Genomic DNA, 15,938 nt, shown 5'->3' with positions numbered 1-15,938 from the left:
ACTTTGCCTTTTTATTTTAACTGTAAGCCTTTAACGGGTGCTATTGTATTGCTCACAGGGGAACCAATCACATTTTATTTTGTGGTTTAGAAGTTTGTTGCGCCCCAAGCTTGTTGCCAAGCAGCAAGAGCCTGCACCACAAACTCCACGAAGGCGAAAGAGCCTTCAGGATGCCTAGACTAGTCTAGGAGCTCATGATTTCAATAGAGGGAGTGGGCCTGAGGTTCTTCATGTGATGGAGGTTTCCATTGCATACCCGCTTTGGACCCATCGAGGTCACTATTTCACCGCCTTCTCCCTACTCCTGCAAGGCATTCTGTTATTCGCTTGGAGGCAGCCTGGTTTTGTTGTTGCTATTTGGGCTTCCTTCGTTTCTTGCTATCTTGCGTTTTTCCAGGACCCGGGATTTGTGATTGCACTGACAAGGAAGAGTGGGAGAAGGTGGAGTTGACCACTGTCATTCTGTAAAAATTTAAATACTTTCTAGCCAGAAGGGTTTTGTTACATGCTTGCCTATTATTATATTCCAGTGAAAGTTATTTTCTGACCTGTTAAGAGTGTAGTGCAAAAAGCCAAAGAACTGGTAGTAAAGAGGCACAATCAGTAAGTATATGTAAACTGACTTTGTGTGGCAGCTCATGCCTGTAAGCCCAGTGCTTTGGGAGGCTGAGATAGGGGAATCGCTTGAGCCCAGGAGTTTGAGACCCCCCTGAGCAACATAGTGAGGCCCCGTTTTTATATAAAATAAAAAAGATTAGCTAGGCATAGTAGCACATGCCTGCAGTCCTCCTACTCAGGAGGCTAGGTGGGAGGTGTGAGGATCACTTGAGCCCAGAAGTTTGACACTGCGCTGTGTCAAAAATAGCTGTTTGGTATGAGCTGTGATCAAACCACTGCTTTTCAGCCTAGGCAACAGAGCAAGACCCTGTCTTTAAAAAAAAAATAGATAAATAAATACATATTTATTATTATATATAACATACACATATTTATTATTTATTATATATATATAATATATATGTTAGGTAAGCGATGCAACCTAGAATGATTGTATCCTTAGATTGGCTTTTGAGGAAGCATGTGAAATAATTTTGGGTCTTTCCATGATTCCTAGGCTAAGTGGCTTTCGTTTATTTTGAAGTTAACAAAACAGAGGGCCCTCATCAGAAAAATATCATGATTGAACTCTTTCTCTTACTTCATTTCTATCTGCTTCATCCCAGCGCACCCTATTTCTTGGAACAATCCAGACTGGAGATGGGAAGGAAGTACATAGGTTGCCCTAGCCCCATTCTGGGGGCACAGCAATAAGTTACCCTTGCAATCTCCCTTGCTCCCACAGCTAGGTTCCTGATGCCTGCGTTCCCTCTGAGGCATGCCTCAAGCTTGTGCAGTCCTGTTATGTGTCATGTGGCAGGGTTTGGCTATCCAGTTAGGAAACAGATGTTTTCAGTGGTCCATGCAAAGCCACGTTTACATGGAAGCTCTGCGAATAGTGACTCTTCATCAAGACAAACATGACACAAGCATGACCCAATGTGACTGTCCCTGTAAGCCATGGAAGGTAGAGGAGCAAGTTCTGCTGTCCGTGTGATCCCTGTCTCACTGGCAGTGAGTCTGTGCCCGCTGGTCAGTCAAATGTGTTCCATGCAATCTTGGACATTTATTAGTCCTGCATAGCCTTCACAATCTACTTTTTAAAATAATATTTATAAAATATAGAGACAGGGTCTCACTATATTGCCCAGGCTGGTCTTGAACTCCTGGACTGAAGCAATCCTCCTGCCTTGGCCTCCTAAAGTGTTGGGATTATAGGCATGAGCCACTGTGACCAACACACAATCCCCTTAGGAAGTCAAAGAGCTAGAAGGCAAACCTTGTGAAAGGAAGAGCTCCCCTGAGGGTGTGTTGTTCAAAATTCATCAGAATGAGCCCCATGAACTCTTGCAGCCATTCACCCTACCTGATATCAGCAGGTAGATTTCTCTCTTTACAATCAGGAGATTCAGACAAGGATGCCTCAGAGTTCCGTTCCTTCTGTGCTCTTCCTTCTCCCTGAACTGACCTCTCTTGGTCAGCACCTGGTTAGGTCCTCTCATCTTTCAGGTCAGAGGTCAGATGCTGCCTCCTCTGGGAAACCTCTCCCACCCTGACTTCCCTTGCCTGGAAGAGGTGCCCACCCTCATGCTGGCATGGCACACAGTTTTCCTCTTGTGGCTCTCGTCACATTCTGTAGAGATGGCCTGTTATCTTACCTGCTATTTCCATTCTGTGAGCTATGGTTTTACTCCTAAAACCTAACATGGTGGCCCCCATGGGGTAGATGGCCACTAAATATTTGTTATGAGTAAATGATAGAAGGGATAACAAAAAATAGTTGAGAATGGCTTAACCCACACTATATATGGCATGAACTATATGTACTTTAATAAGCCCATAATACTGGTAATACATACGTGACACAGCTATACAATATAGAGAGGACCTGCAGTGGGGTTTCCAGGATTAATTTCCAGGTTCCATTCCAGTGGTTCTCAAACTTTTTGGTCTCAGGATCTCTTTACACTCTTAAATATTTTTTGAGGTCCCCCAAGAAAATTTGGTTTAGATGGTGATATAGTTTGGATGTGTGTTCCCATCAAAATCTCATATAGAAATGTAAGCTCCAGTGTTGGAGTGGGGGCCTTGTGGGAGGTGATTGTATCATGTGGGCAGATTTCTCATGAATAGTTTAGCACCATCCCCCATTATACTGTCTTCACTATAGTGAGTGAGTTCTGGTGAGATCTGGTCATTTAAAAGTGTGTAGCACCTCCCGACTTCTCTCTGTTGCTCCTGTTCCCACCATGTGAGACGCCTGCTCCCCCTTCACCTCCCACCGTGATTGGAAGCTTCTTGAGATCTCCCCAGAAGCAGAAGCCCCTATGCTTCCTATACGGCCTGCAGAACCGCGAGCCAATTAAACCTCTTTTCTTTATAAATTACCCAGTCTCAGATATTTCTTTATAGCAATGTGAGAATATACTAACACAGATGGGTTTTATCTGTTGATATTTACCATATATGAAAGGAAAACATAATCAAATTATTTGTTAAGTGACTTAAAAATAACAACACTAAACTCTTCACATGCTGACATAAATGCCATATTGTTTATAAGAAAATCTTTCCCAACACAGAAAATGTTTAGCAAAAGTGGCTTTGTCTTACATATGTGTGTATTTTGTATACGTGTGTGTGTATTTTTTTTTTTTTTTTTTTTTGAGATGGTCTTACTCTGTCACCCAGACTGCCGTGCAGTGGCACAATCATGGCTCACTGCAGCCTCGACTTCCTGGCCTCAGGTTATTCTCCTGCCTCAACCTCCCAAGTAGCTGGGATTACAGCCATGCACCAACACGTCTGGCTAATTTTTCTATTTTTTGTAGAGACAGGGTTTTGCCACATTGCCCAGGCTGATTGTAAACTCCTGGGCTCAAGTGATCCACCCACCTCAGCCTCTTAAAGTGCTGGAATTACAAGCATAAGCCACAATACCCAGTCACTTATTTCTGTAAATTTCTTTAGTATTTGGTTTCCTGGAAATTATTTAAATTCTCATAGATACTTCTGTATTCTCTGCCATGATAAATATCACATAGCTTTTGAAAAACTCCAGTGTCCACTCATGAGACCATGAGAATGAAGAAACAGTGACTAATCTGTTAGTATTATTATGAGAATAATTTAGGCCTCACAGAACCCCTAAGGTTTGGGGCACCTTAGAGGTCCTTGGACCACATGTTGAGATCTGCTGCCTTATTTAATAAGGAAAAACTCTTAGCCAGGTGTAGTTAAGTGAAATGTCTTTATCCGTTTGTGATTCTGATCCTCTTCATTTGTTTTCATTTAATTTATTTATTCATCGATTCCTTTCCCTGGCACATCGCTGTTAGAATGTTACACTTTCTAATACACTTACTAATACTAATATATTTACATAAATATAAGCCATTACTCCTGCGCTCAGGGAGGCGGTTCAAATTTCCACATAAGGAAATTGCCATTTATCTCTCGCAATGTGGTGATTGGGCCAAGTGCTCCCCATGGGCAATATCTTGTGTTGTGCTGTTGTATTCCTAGATGGAATGCAAGGGTACAGGCGTACATACCTCTAGAATGTGTGGTGCAGGTATAAAGTTTATTGATTAAAAACTTACAAGAAGAAAATTAACAGACAGGACACACTCCTTTGGTCTTTTATTAGCCCACCAAGAGGAAAGCTTGGGTAAGGTGAATCACAGGAATTGCTGTGGGAGAGGGATGCCCCCGACACACCACTTTATATATTTATAGGGAAGTTGGCTATCTACCATACTATATGACAGTGGGAGCTTCCTGGCTGGGGAATTGTCTTTCTAAAAAGGGGAACACCCAGAGCTGAGCTAGAGGAGGTGACGTCAATGCCTTCTGTATGAACAGGAGTTCTGCAGATCTTCCAGAGGCTCCCTTTATCCCCACTGAGCCATTTCACTGACCAAGCAACAGAGTGAGGAAGGAGTTACTGGGTCATGGGTTTGTCTGTTCCCACTAGTAATATGTAAAGTTTCCTTCCCTCCTCAGAGAAAAGAGGAGTGGATTATTCACACCTACACTCAGTGATGAAAGCATTGATTATGACTGATAGGGTGACCAGCTCATCCTGGTTTGTTCATTCTTAGCACTGAAAGCCCTACATCCTGAGAAACCCCCTCAGTCGTAAAAAGCACCAGGATAGTTAATCACCCTAATAGGAAGAAACCTGGAAGCTTCTTCTGTTAGTCCAGGGATTCCAAATAAACCTAAGTTCATGTATCAACTCCAATGTATTGAGAGAGAATTCTGAGGCAGAATGGAAACTCTGTGGGAAAAAGGGCTCAAACTTTTAAAAATTAACCATATTGATATTGATTACAGGGAAAACTTATCAAGTGAGCTGGCATTCAAAGTGACTCCCACCCAAATTTTTTAAAACCTCAAAAAATTCTAGATACAGTATTGCAAACATCTTTGTAAAAGCATAAAAAAATGACCAGGGACATGGGGCTTACCTGGTCAAAAGTCAAACATCAAGGGAAACACAGAGGGGTCAGTTGAGGTTTCCAAGCTGATTGTCCTGAGGGGATTTACTTATCTGCACTAAACAGAAGTCACAGTGCAGGGCATGCTAGAGTGCCTGCATGTGTGTGTGTGTGTGTGTGTGTGTGTGTGTGTGTGTGTGTGTGTGTGTGTGTATAGGGGTAATCAGCAGTGATCTCTTGCATTAGGCTGCGAACCAAAGGTCATTCCTGCCGGATGAACATGACCAAATGTAAACCTGAAACCTACCTAATACCCAGAGGCCTGCAGGGGAGAGTTGCCTCTGTACGGAGCAACACAAGGGGGACAATCTCTTCCTGAAGGGTTTTGAGAGGCAGGACTTACAGGGGATTTGCAACTCAAGTTTGTATTCACAGAACCTCAAACCTTCAGTTTAGTTAATTTGTTTGTTTTTCAGAGATGGGATCTTGATATCTTGCATAAACTGATCTCGAACTCCTGTGCTCAAGCAATCCTCCCACCTCAGCCTCCCAAGTAGCTGGGACTACGTGCCACTGCACCTGGCATCAGTTTGGTTTTAAGTGAATAGAAAGTACCCCTGAAAGAAGCAAATGGAAATACTCTCTATAAGGAGTACTTTAATCCTAAGCCTCAGAGAATTCCCAGAATTCTCTACCCTACAATTATAGGAGCAACTAATATCACATAGCCAAAGATAAGGAAGTACACAAGGAAATAAGAAACCACCTGTATGTTGCGGGAAGCCAGGGACCCCAAACAGAGGGACCAGCTGAAGCTGCAGCAGAAGAACATAAATTGTGAAGATTTTATGGACATTTATGAGTTCCAAAAATTAATACTTTTATAATTTCTCATGCCTGTCTTTACTGCAGTCTTTGAACATAAATTGTGAACATTTCATGGACATTTATTAGTTCCCAAAATTAATACTTTTATAATTTCCTATGCCTGTCTTTAATCTCTTAATCATCATCTTCATAAGCTGAGGATATATGTCACCTCAGGACCCTGTGATGATTGCATTAACTATACAAATTGTTTGTAAAACATGTATTTGAACAGTATGAAATCAGTGCACCCTGAAAAAGAACAGAATAACAGCGATTTTCAGGGAACAAGGAAAGATAACCATAAGGTCTGATTGCCTGCAGGATCGGGCAGAATAGAGCCATATTTTCCTTCTTTCAGGGAGCCTATAAATTGATGTGTGAGTAGGAGAAATATTGCTGAATTATTTTCCCAGTAAGGAATATTAATAATTAATACCTTGGGAAAGGAATACATTCCCAGGGGTAGATCTATAGATGGCTGCTCTGGGAGTGTCTGTCTTATGCAGCTGAGATAAGGGATGAAATACGCCCTGGTCTCCCGCAGTGCCCTCAGGCTTACTAGGATTGGAAAGTTCCAGCCTGGTAAATTCTAGTCAGACCAGTTGTCTGTTCTCAAACCCTGTTTCCTGTTAAGATGTTTATCAAGACAATGCGTGCCCAGCAGGACACAGACCCTCATCAGTAATTCTATTTTTGCCCTTGCCTTGTGATCTTGCTCTGCCCTTTGCCTTGTGATCTTGTATTGCCCTTTGAAGCATGTGATCTCTGTGACCCACTCCCTATTCATACACCCCCTCTCCTTTTGAAATCCCTAGTAAAAACTTGCTGATTTTGCAGCTCAGGGTCACCATCACGGTCCTACCATTATGTGATGACACCCCCGGAGGCCCAGCTGTAAAATTTCTCTCTCTGTACTTTTTCTCTTTATTTCTCAGATCAGCCAACACTTGGGGAAAATAGAAACAATGTATGTTGAAATATTGGGGGCTGGTTCCCCTGATACCTGTGAGAAACAATACAGAGTAAAAACAACTACATGGACTTCAGAAGTTCGAGTTTTCCAACAATATTTACTGTGTATGGTAGTTTGCCTCCAAAAGTGGAGCAGGACTTGGTCCTAGTCAAGAAACCAGCAATATATGCCTAGTTGGATTTCAAAATTACTATGGACCAGCTGTTGCTCTATGCCTCCTTCTTCCCTTGAATGGAGTGGGATCTCTAGTGCTTATCCTGTGTCCCACCATGGAACATTCACTGTGTGGGGACAGATAACTTGTCTCTTTAGTTTCTGGATCTTCAGATCAAGAGAGATTGTACTCAAGGAGCCTCATCTGCACCTGGACTTGATTTAGATAATGAGATTCCAGACTTCAAGCTGATGCTATAGTACAATGAGATTTTTTAAGGCCTTGAGTGAAGATAAATATATTTTGTTCATGGGAAGGATATAAAATAATGGAGTCAAAAGGCAGGTAGATGAAGAAAAAGCATTTGAGGGACTCCAGTTTCCATTCATGATAAAAAATACTCTCAGCAAACTGGGAATAGAAGAGAACCTCTCAAGCTGATAAAAGATATCTACAAAACACACTATTATCATGGTTGATAGTGAAAGGATGAAGATTTTGACTCTGAAGTCAGAAATATGACAAGAATACCTGCTCTTATTACTTCCCTTCAACATTGTGTTTTAGGTCCTAACCAGTGCAAAAACGCACACACACAAAAATAAATAACATCCAGATAGGGAAGGAAGAGGTAGAACTTTTTAAATTCCCAGATGACATGATCATCTCTATAGGAAATCCTAATAAATCTACAAAAAAAAGCTACTAAAATTAATAAGTGAATGCAGAATGGTTGCAAATATCAAGATACAAAAATCTTGTACTTCTATATATAAACAATGAACAATCAAAAATTGAAATTTTGAAAAACACTGGTTATGATAGCATCAAACAATATGAAGTGCTTATGGATAAACATGACAAAATATGTGCAAAACATGTACAGTTAATATAAAATACTGCTGAAATAAATTAAAGACTTAAATAGATGCAGAAATATTTCCATTGTTCATGATTCAAGAGATGCATATTATCAAGCTGTCAATTCTCTCCAGATTGATTTATGGATTCAACACAGTCCTAATCAAAATCCCAGCAGGGTTTTTTGTTGTTGTTGTTGTTGTTGTTGAAATCAACAAGCCTATCCTAAAATTTATATAGACATGCACAAGACCTGGAATAGCTGAAACAATTTTGAAAAAGAACAAAGTTGAAAGATGCACACACCTGGTTCAAACTTGCTGTAAAACTATAGTAGTCAAGGTAAAGAGGTCTTGGCATAAGGAGAAACATAGATTGCTGAAATAGACTAGAGAATCCAGTAGTAGACCCTATGGATCATATATAATGAATTGATTTCTGACCAAGATGCAAAGGCAATTCAAGTAGTAAGGATAATCTTTTCAACAAACAGTACTGGAACAATTGGACAGCAATAAGCAAAAAATGAACCTCAACCCTTACCTGACACCTCATATTAAAGTTAACTTGAAATGGATCAGAATTGTAATAGCTGAAACTACAAAACTTCTAGATAAAGATATGAGAGAATCTTAGTGATCTCAGATTTGGCAAAGATTTCTTAAATAACAAATTACAGTTTATCAGAAATTTAAAAAGTTTAGCCAGGCATGGTGGCTCGCACCTGTAATACCAACACTTTAGGAGGCCGAGGCTGGCAGATTGCTTGAGCCTAGGAGTTGAAGACCAGCCTGGGCAACATGGTGAAACTTCATCTCTATAAAAAAATAGAAAAATTAGGCAGTCGTACTGGCATGCACCTGTAGTCCCAGATACTTCAGAGGCTGAGGTGGGGGGATCACGTGAACCCAGGGAGATCAAGTCTGCAGTGAGCCCTGGTCACACCACTGTGCTCCAGCCTGGGTGATAGAGCAAGACATTGTGTCATACAACAACAACAAAAAGTTTACTGTTCAAAATATTTTTCTTTTAATGAAAAAACAAACCACAGAGTGGGAGAAAATATTTGCAAAATATCTTTAACAAAGAATTTGCATCTAGACTATGCAAATAACTCTTACAATGTAATAATATAAAAACAACTCAATTTTTTAAATGGCCAAACTATTTGAACAGGCACTTTATTTAAAAAGATATATAGAGGCAAATGATGACATAAAAAGATACCCAACATCATTAGTCTTTAGGGAGATACAAATTAAAATCTCAATGAAATATCACTATATACTCACTAGCCTGGCTAAAATTTAAAAGGTCGACCATATAAAGTGTTGTCAAGGATGTGGAGCAACTAGAACTCTCATTCTCTGCTAGTGGAAATGTAAAATATACATTTAGAAAAATGTAAATGTTTTGACAGCTAAAAGAAATTTCTAAAATTCTATACTTAACAGATGATCTGGCCATTGCACTCCTTGGTATTTACCCAAGATAAATAAAAGCACATGTTCACACAAAGTCTTGGGTCACAAATGTTTGCATTTGTTTGTAGCAGCTTTGTTTGTAAGAGCAAAAAACTGGAAACACCTCTGGTATCCATTAATAGATAGAGGGGAGTCTAAGTCTCTTTGTAGGACTCTTAAGAACATGCTTTATGAATCTGGGTGCTCCAGTATTGGGTGCATATATATTCAGGACAGTTAGCTCTTCTTCTTGAGTTGAACCTTTTACCATTATGTAGTGCCCTTTGTCTTTTTTGATCTTCATTGGTTTAAAGTCTGTTTTGTCAGAAACTAGGATTGTGACCCCTGCTTTTTTCTGTTTTCCTTTTTCTTGGTAAATTTTTCCCCCATCCCTTTATTATGAGTTTCTTTGAATGTGAGATGGGTCTGTTGAAGAAAGCATACTGATGGGTCTTGACTCTTTATCCAGCTTGCCATTTTGTGTCTTTTAACTGGGGCTCTGTCTCAGGGAGAGATCAGAGTTCTGTACATATAACCCTGGCTGGAGTTGCTGAAATTCCTGCAGGGAGGCCCCACCCAGTAAGGAGAGCTGGATCAGGATTCCACTTAAGCAGTCTGGCCACGATTTCTGCACAGCAGCTGTGCTGCATTGTGCAAGACTTCTCCTCATCTGAACCACCTGGACTCCCTAGAACTGGCAGGCTAGAACAGCTGAGTCAACCAAACCGCAGAGATGGCGGCCGCCTCTCCCCCTGGGAATTTGGTCCATCTGAGGCCGTCTCCAACCTGTTGCTGCTGGCTGGCTGGAATTCCAGGTCAGTGGGGCTTAACCTGTGAGGCACCATGGAAGTAGGGCCTGCAGAACAAAGCTGCTTGACTCCCTGGATTCAGTCCCCTTCCCAGGGGGAAGGTACAGACAGATCTGCCACCTTGCCAGGATTCCCAGGACCAGAGTATGTAAAACTGCTGGGTCTCCATGTATACCTGAGCAGCTACTCTGCCAAGACTCCACACACCTCTGTGTATCAGACCCAGGGCCCTGGTGGTATGGGCTCATGAGGGGATCTCCTGATCCACAGGTTGCAAAGATCTATGGGAGAAGCATGGTTTCCCAGGGGAGGTCACACAATCACTCACCACTTCCCTTGGCTGGGGACAGGGGTTCCTTTGGCTCTGTGCCACTCCTGGGAGGACTCATCACCCCACCTGCGTTTCTTCATTCTCTGTGGGTCAGGTTGTCTGCCTAGTCAGTCCCAATGTGAGAATCTGTATATTTCAGTTGAAGGTGCTGAACACATAATGCATGTTTTCCTATGATGTCCGTTGTACTTAATGCAATGAATGAATGCTAATGACTTTAGATATTTGCAATGTTATATATTCCTGTTTACTTTTTTAATAAAAGTTCTTTTTCTGGATACAAGTTTGTTTTCTCTTTGATATTATAACTTGTATCCCATATTAGTTTTGGCAGACAAATGGTTTAAAATGTTACTCTTTCATTGCTTATAGAAATTTTATAGAAAATTGTCTTTTTTAATCTTTGTAGATAATAACCAATGATATGGGTCTTTAATTTTACAGATTAATAAACAGAAAGAGGACCAGGAAATGAGAAAAAAGTATGGCAGCTTAAGTGTCAAGGTTTGTATTTAAGTTTTTTCTCCTCTTTCTCTTTAATTTTGTGCTTCCCTGATTTTGGCATCTGAATTGACAAATCTATGTAGCATACTGAGGTTTTTCACTTTCTAATGTCTGAGTTTGAAAAAGAAAGTTCTTGAAAGTGAGAGCAAGGCCGGGAGCAGTGGCTCACATCTATAATCCTAGTACTTTGGGAGGCCGAGGCAGGAGGATTGCTTGAGTCCAGGAGTTCAAGACCAGCCTGCACAACATAGTGAGACTATCTCTTTAAAAATAAATAAATAAATAAAGTGGTGTAAGAAGTGTGAATGGGAAATCAGGAGCTGATTGTTGAGAACAGGGAGCAGAGAGTGAAATTGAAAGCCAAAAAACCAGCTAGTGGGGCATCAGGAGGAATGCATCCTGATATCCTCATCCTTCCTACTATTTCCCTACCTTCTTCCTACCTAGATACAGGCCTCGAGCTGCCACCCACCCCTCTCCACATAGACCTCACCATTCCAGGGGATTCCAAAGAGCATTGATTTGTTGGTGTGTTCTTCTTAGGACATGAGGATTAAAGGGGGAGAGTGGAGAAATAAGCTCAGCCTACCAATCAAATCCTGCCAGGGGAGATTGTGGGCCTAGGAGCAAGAACAAATCCACGCGCTCTAGGACTGAAAACCTCAGCTCTGCAATTGCAGCTCAGGGGAGGGGAAGAGTGTGAAAGAGAGGGACACAAATCCAAGAAACAAAATGAGAATAACAAAGTTGTTTACTTTTGTGTGGCAGGCTGCAAAATCAGCCAAGGGGAGAGAAGCCTCTTTGTCCCCATGGTCCAAGTCTCCACCCAGCACCACAGCTTCGAGGCCACATTCTGCGACCATGAGTATATCATCTACTGGGGCCAAGAAAGCTAAGACTCCAAAGAAGGCTTTAAAGGAAGAGCAATTTGTGGTAAGAACTGCTTCCATGACCACACACTGTCCACCTTCCTCTGCACAGGGGCTCCTGTCTCTTTCGCCCTATCCATGAGGCCTGCAGTCTAAGCACACCTCGTTCTCGCCCCTGAGTGGGGGGCTCCAGCTGCCTATTTCTAAACCAACATGTCAGGGTGAGCCTCCTTCACTTTCCCAAGATGAAGTCATCAGTATCCCCAGCCAGGCAGTTGAGTCACTAAGCCCCAGTGGGTCTCTATTTAATTACCAAAATAGAGAAGCTACATCCCAAGCACTTTCTAGGATATACAGTCTCAAACTCATGACTGCCCAGGGTCCATCAGAAGCTCACTGAAGATTCCCGGAAGGACACACAGGTATCCAGTCCATTTGCTCATGCAGGATTCCTCAGTCTACAACTGGAGGAAATCATGCTGTCAGCGACGTGCATGCGTGAACTCTATGCTGCTGCTCTCCTTTTCTACCTTTCCCCTGATCATCACAACTGTTTTTGCAGGAGCTAGGGTGGCACCCTTGGTCTACATAAAAAGGAGGTGCTAAGAAGTAGCTCTGGGACACTTAGCTCACTGTGGGCTAATTGTGTGTATATTTATGAGGCACTGCTCACTACATTGTACAACACCTCCCATCATCATGACCCTGTGTCTCTATAGCCTTCTGCTCTTAGCTATAAGGATAGTTGTATTTCTACAACTCTTAGTTGATCTGTGGACACTGTGAATTGTGTAAGTAGTCAAGGCTCCTTTCAGAAGGCATAGAACCCAATTGGTGACACATATGGCCAATGCCAAGCGCTTCACATAGAGTCTCTCCACTGCATATTTTGCTCTCTCAAACTCTTTGTCCCTTTCCTACATGTTCCCTCGTTCTTCCTTCTTCCCCTACACAGGGCAGAATTTGCATTTCTCTCACTTAGAGCATGGAGGAGTGGAGCAGAATTGTGCACGCTCTGTGCATCCTTGCTCCAAAAAGGGGGAAGGCAAGGTGCAGACCTCTTGTGCCCACTCGCCAGGAGATGGACCACTCCTCATATGTGCAGGAGGGAGCAGGTAGAGCAAGGCCAGGCTTGTTGTGCTAATGGAAGTCACACTACTGGGAAGAGAAAAAGGATTCTCCTAGGTGAGCATTTCCACTTTGCAGAGGGTTAGGAAGTATAGACAATTGGAAATCAGTGTAATTTCCCAAGGGAAAAAACTGACACTGGAAGAGGGTAAATTTTGCATAGAAATGACCAGTGATTAGGTTCTAGAAGTAAGATTTTTGTAACCCAGATTTTGGGAAGTATTTTTTTGGACCACACACACAAAAAGAACTGGCCCGCTGTGCAATACTGCATGCTGACCTGGTTGGGGAGACCGGCCACGCTGGGTGAGGGGCCCAAGACTGGGTCAGCTGCCATGAAATCGGTCATGTGTCAGGGGTCTGTGGTCTGAGGCTCTGAGATGATGGCTGGGAGGACTGCAGAGCCCGGTCAGCCACTGGGGCAGAGCAGCTGAGCCTCTTGTCCTGAGGTCACAGCAGCAGGGGGCAGCTGCAACAGAAGGTGCCCCGGTCCCCACAGCAACCCGAAGGCTGGAACTAAATCCTAGAATTCCAGTTTGGAAGCTCCAGTGTCCCCAGTTTACAAATAGAAGCTGAGCTTCCAAAGTCACAGCCACAAGGGGCAGAGATATTCCATGTTGTCCCCCACCAAAAATGCAAAATAAAGGACAAAGACTGACAAATCTCTGAGAAGGTATCATTTCAACAGGCTTTTCTCTTTGTGTAACAATCTTTCCCTGTGACTGTAATGATTGTGGCCTGGGTATCTCCAAAGCTTACCAGAACATTTTGTCAGCTGAAGGAGTCTCTGAAGTTAATATGTAACAATAAGTCAAAATTGGATGGGGGGAGGGGAGAAATTACTTAAACTGGGGTTCCGTATTTATATGACTTGGCTCAATTTTAAAATGAAGTATGTTTTTCTGGTTCATTGTTATTACTGTCACTTACACTTTGTTAACAATAATACTCCTATTGTTCTAAGTGCTCCCTTCTATCCCCTTCCACTGGTTTTTTTCTTCACCGTATATATACACAGTCTAGCTATAATTTTCCTGCTCCTCTCTTTTAAATATTTAACTCCATGGAGGTAGCTGGACCTCTTAAAAATTGTCTTTAAAGGGTTTTATAATATTTACCACGTGTAAGTGACCACATGGAGGGCTTGTTACAGGAACTTTGTACATCAGTCATTTAACGTATCTAATTAATCATACTTATTTTTTGAAATCTGTGTCATTCGGTGGGAACAGCACACGTGCTACCCACAGCGAAGCACACAGTGATAAACTGAGTGTTTAGCCAGTCTGAAAAATACGATATGAACATTAGTCGTCTGATATTTATTAATGAACGATTTCACAACATAAAATTTGTATTTGTACAGTGCTTTTATGTAAAGTTTGTTTTTTGATATGTGCAAAACATTTCAAATACTCAAGTTTCACATATCAAGGTTAAAATAGATTCTCAGGTTTTCCTCTCCCCACCTTGAGTAATTAGTTAATTAGGGTTGCACCCAATACATGCTTCCATGGAGGACTTCTGAGCTTCCATGGGGTAACCTGGTCTGTACTGATGAACATATGGTGCATGCTTTGATCTGCAGAAAGAATCAGGGCCCTTCTGTGTGGGAAATGGGACATGGGAGAAAGTCAGTCGTGTTCCCATTCTTAGAGTTCTCTCAATACAAAGCAATTTGTACAGATAAAAGACTTCAATAAAAACTCTAGAACTTTTTTTTTCTTTAACATTCAAGAAGTGTTAGGTAAAATAGTATTGCAGCCATTTTGCAGTTATGACCATAGTCACCTTGCAAGCTAGTGATTTTTAAAACATTGTTATTATGGGATATAGAATTATTACTATAGGTATATAATATTATAGGCTAGACAGTTGAAGAAAAGATCTTTTCTTCTGAAATTTACTATTTTTCTCCTAGATACAACTCTTATTTGGTTAAATTGCACATTTCAGATAGCTCTATTAGAGAAGAAAACGTTATAATCTGCTTATAGTTTCATTATTCCATTCTTTTTTCCCTTGGCTTAGCTTGATGCAGCAGGCAGTTAAGAGAGCTGCAGAGCAGTGTGGGAAAGCCAGCACTTTACCCGTTGTTTATCCGGCAGCGCTAAGCAATGCAGTAATACAGAGATAGGACAGTCCTGTACATGTGCATGGTCTTCAGAGGTTGTCAAAGGGTATTTACTATATTTTGATGGGTTATGATGACACAAAAGAATTTTCCTTATCATACTTGATCTTTGTTTTATAATATGGATAACCCTAAAATGTAGAGATAAAATGTCAAAATCATTGAAAATCACATTTTTCATTTATCACTAAAATGAATTCATCTTTAGGTTCTGCTCTCAGAGAGCAAAATTGAAAATGTGAGTAATATATTTAAAATCCAGCTGAAAGGTGACTTTTATCTTCTGCCCTATTTTATGCTGGGTAGTTCAATAATAAATTAAATAAATACTTTCAGTATATTTGGAAAAGAAAATACTCTAGTGAAAATAGTGTTTAATGTTTGTGAGATACATGAAAAGATGTCAAAAACCAACTGAAAAGGGGGTTTATGCTTGTGCTTTTATTGATTTTGTTGGGAAACAATTATAACATTTTATTTGTGGCATTCACTAGGTTTGAGCGTAACTTAAATTGAGGACTGAAGATTTTGCTGTGAAATCAGGAATAGATAAATTCAAGGTTTGGATAATGTACTTATTCTTCCCCACGCACTGTCAGCCATTGGGACAGATGTGAGGTCCTGACCACAGATGATAGCGACTTGGTGGTAGCAGAAATATCATCCCTGACATTCAGGAGCCCACAGACAGTGAGGTGACCCTCTTCCCCACCCCCGCCCCTCATATGGTGTTGCTTGATTCCATTTGCTGGGACTTCAGCTGTGAATTTCTCTCCAGTTCCCAGTGGGAGTTAAGGCCGGTC

General features: G+C 41.4%; 1 protein-coding gene across 1 annotated transcript in view; it reads left to right on the top strand.

Moving 5' to 3' along the window:
- Positions 1-15,938, top strand: part of C9H10orf67 (chromosome 9 C10orf67 homolog) — a 138,015-nt gene that overhangs the window by 59,792 nt on the left and 62,285 nt on the right. Inside the window, 2 exon segments of the mRNA XM_077945488.1 lie at positions 10,945-11,004; positions 11,773-11,937. Coding sequence (XP_077801614.1) covers positions 10,945-11,004; positions 11,773-11,937 — 225 coding nt within the window.

Source organism: Macaca mulatta, chromosome 9, assembly GCF_049350105.2.
Source record: "Macaca mulatta isolate MMU2019108-1 chromosome 9, T2T-MMU8v2.0, whole genome shotgun sequence".
Classification (NCBI taxonomy): domain Eukaryota; kingdom Metazoa; phylum Chordata; class Mammalia; order Primates; family Cercopithecidae; genus Macaca; species Macaca mulatta.
This window is presented reverse-complemented; position numbering and strand designations above follow the sequence as displayed.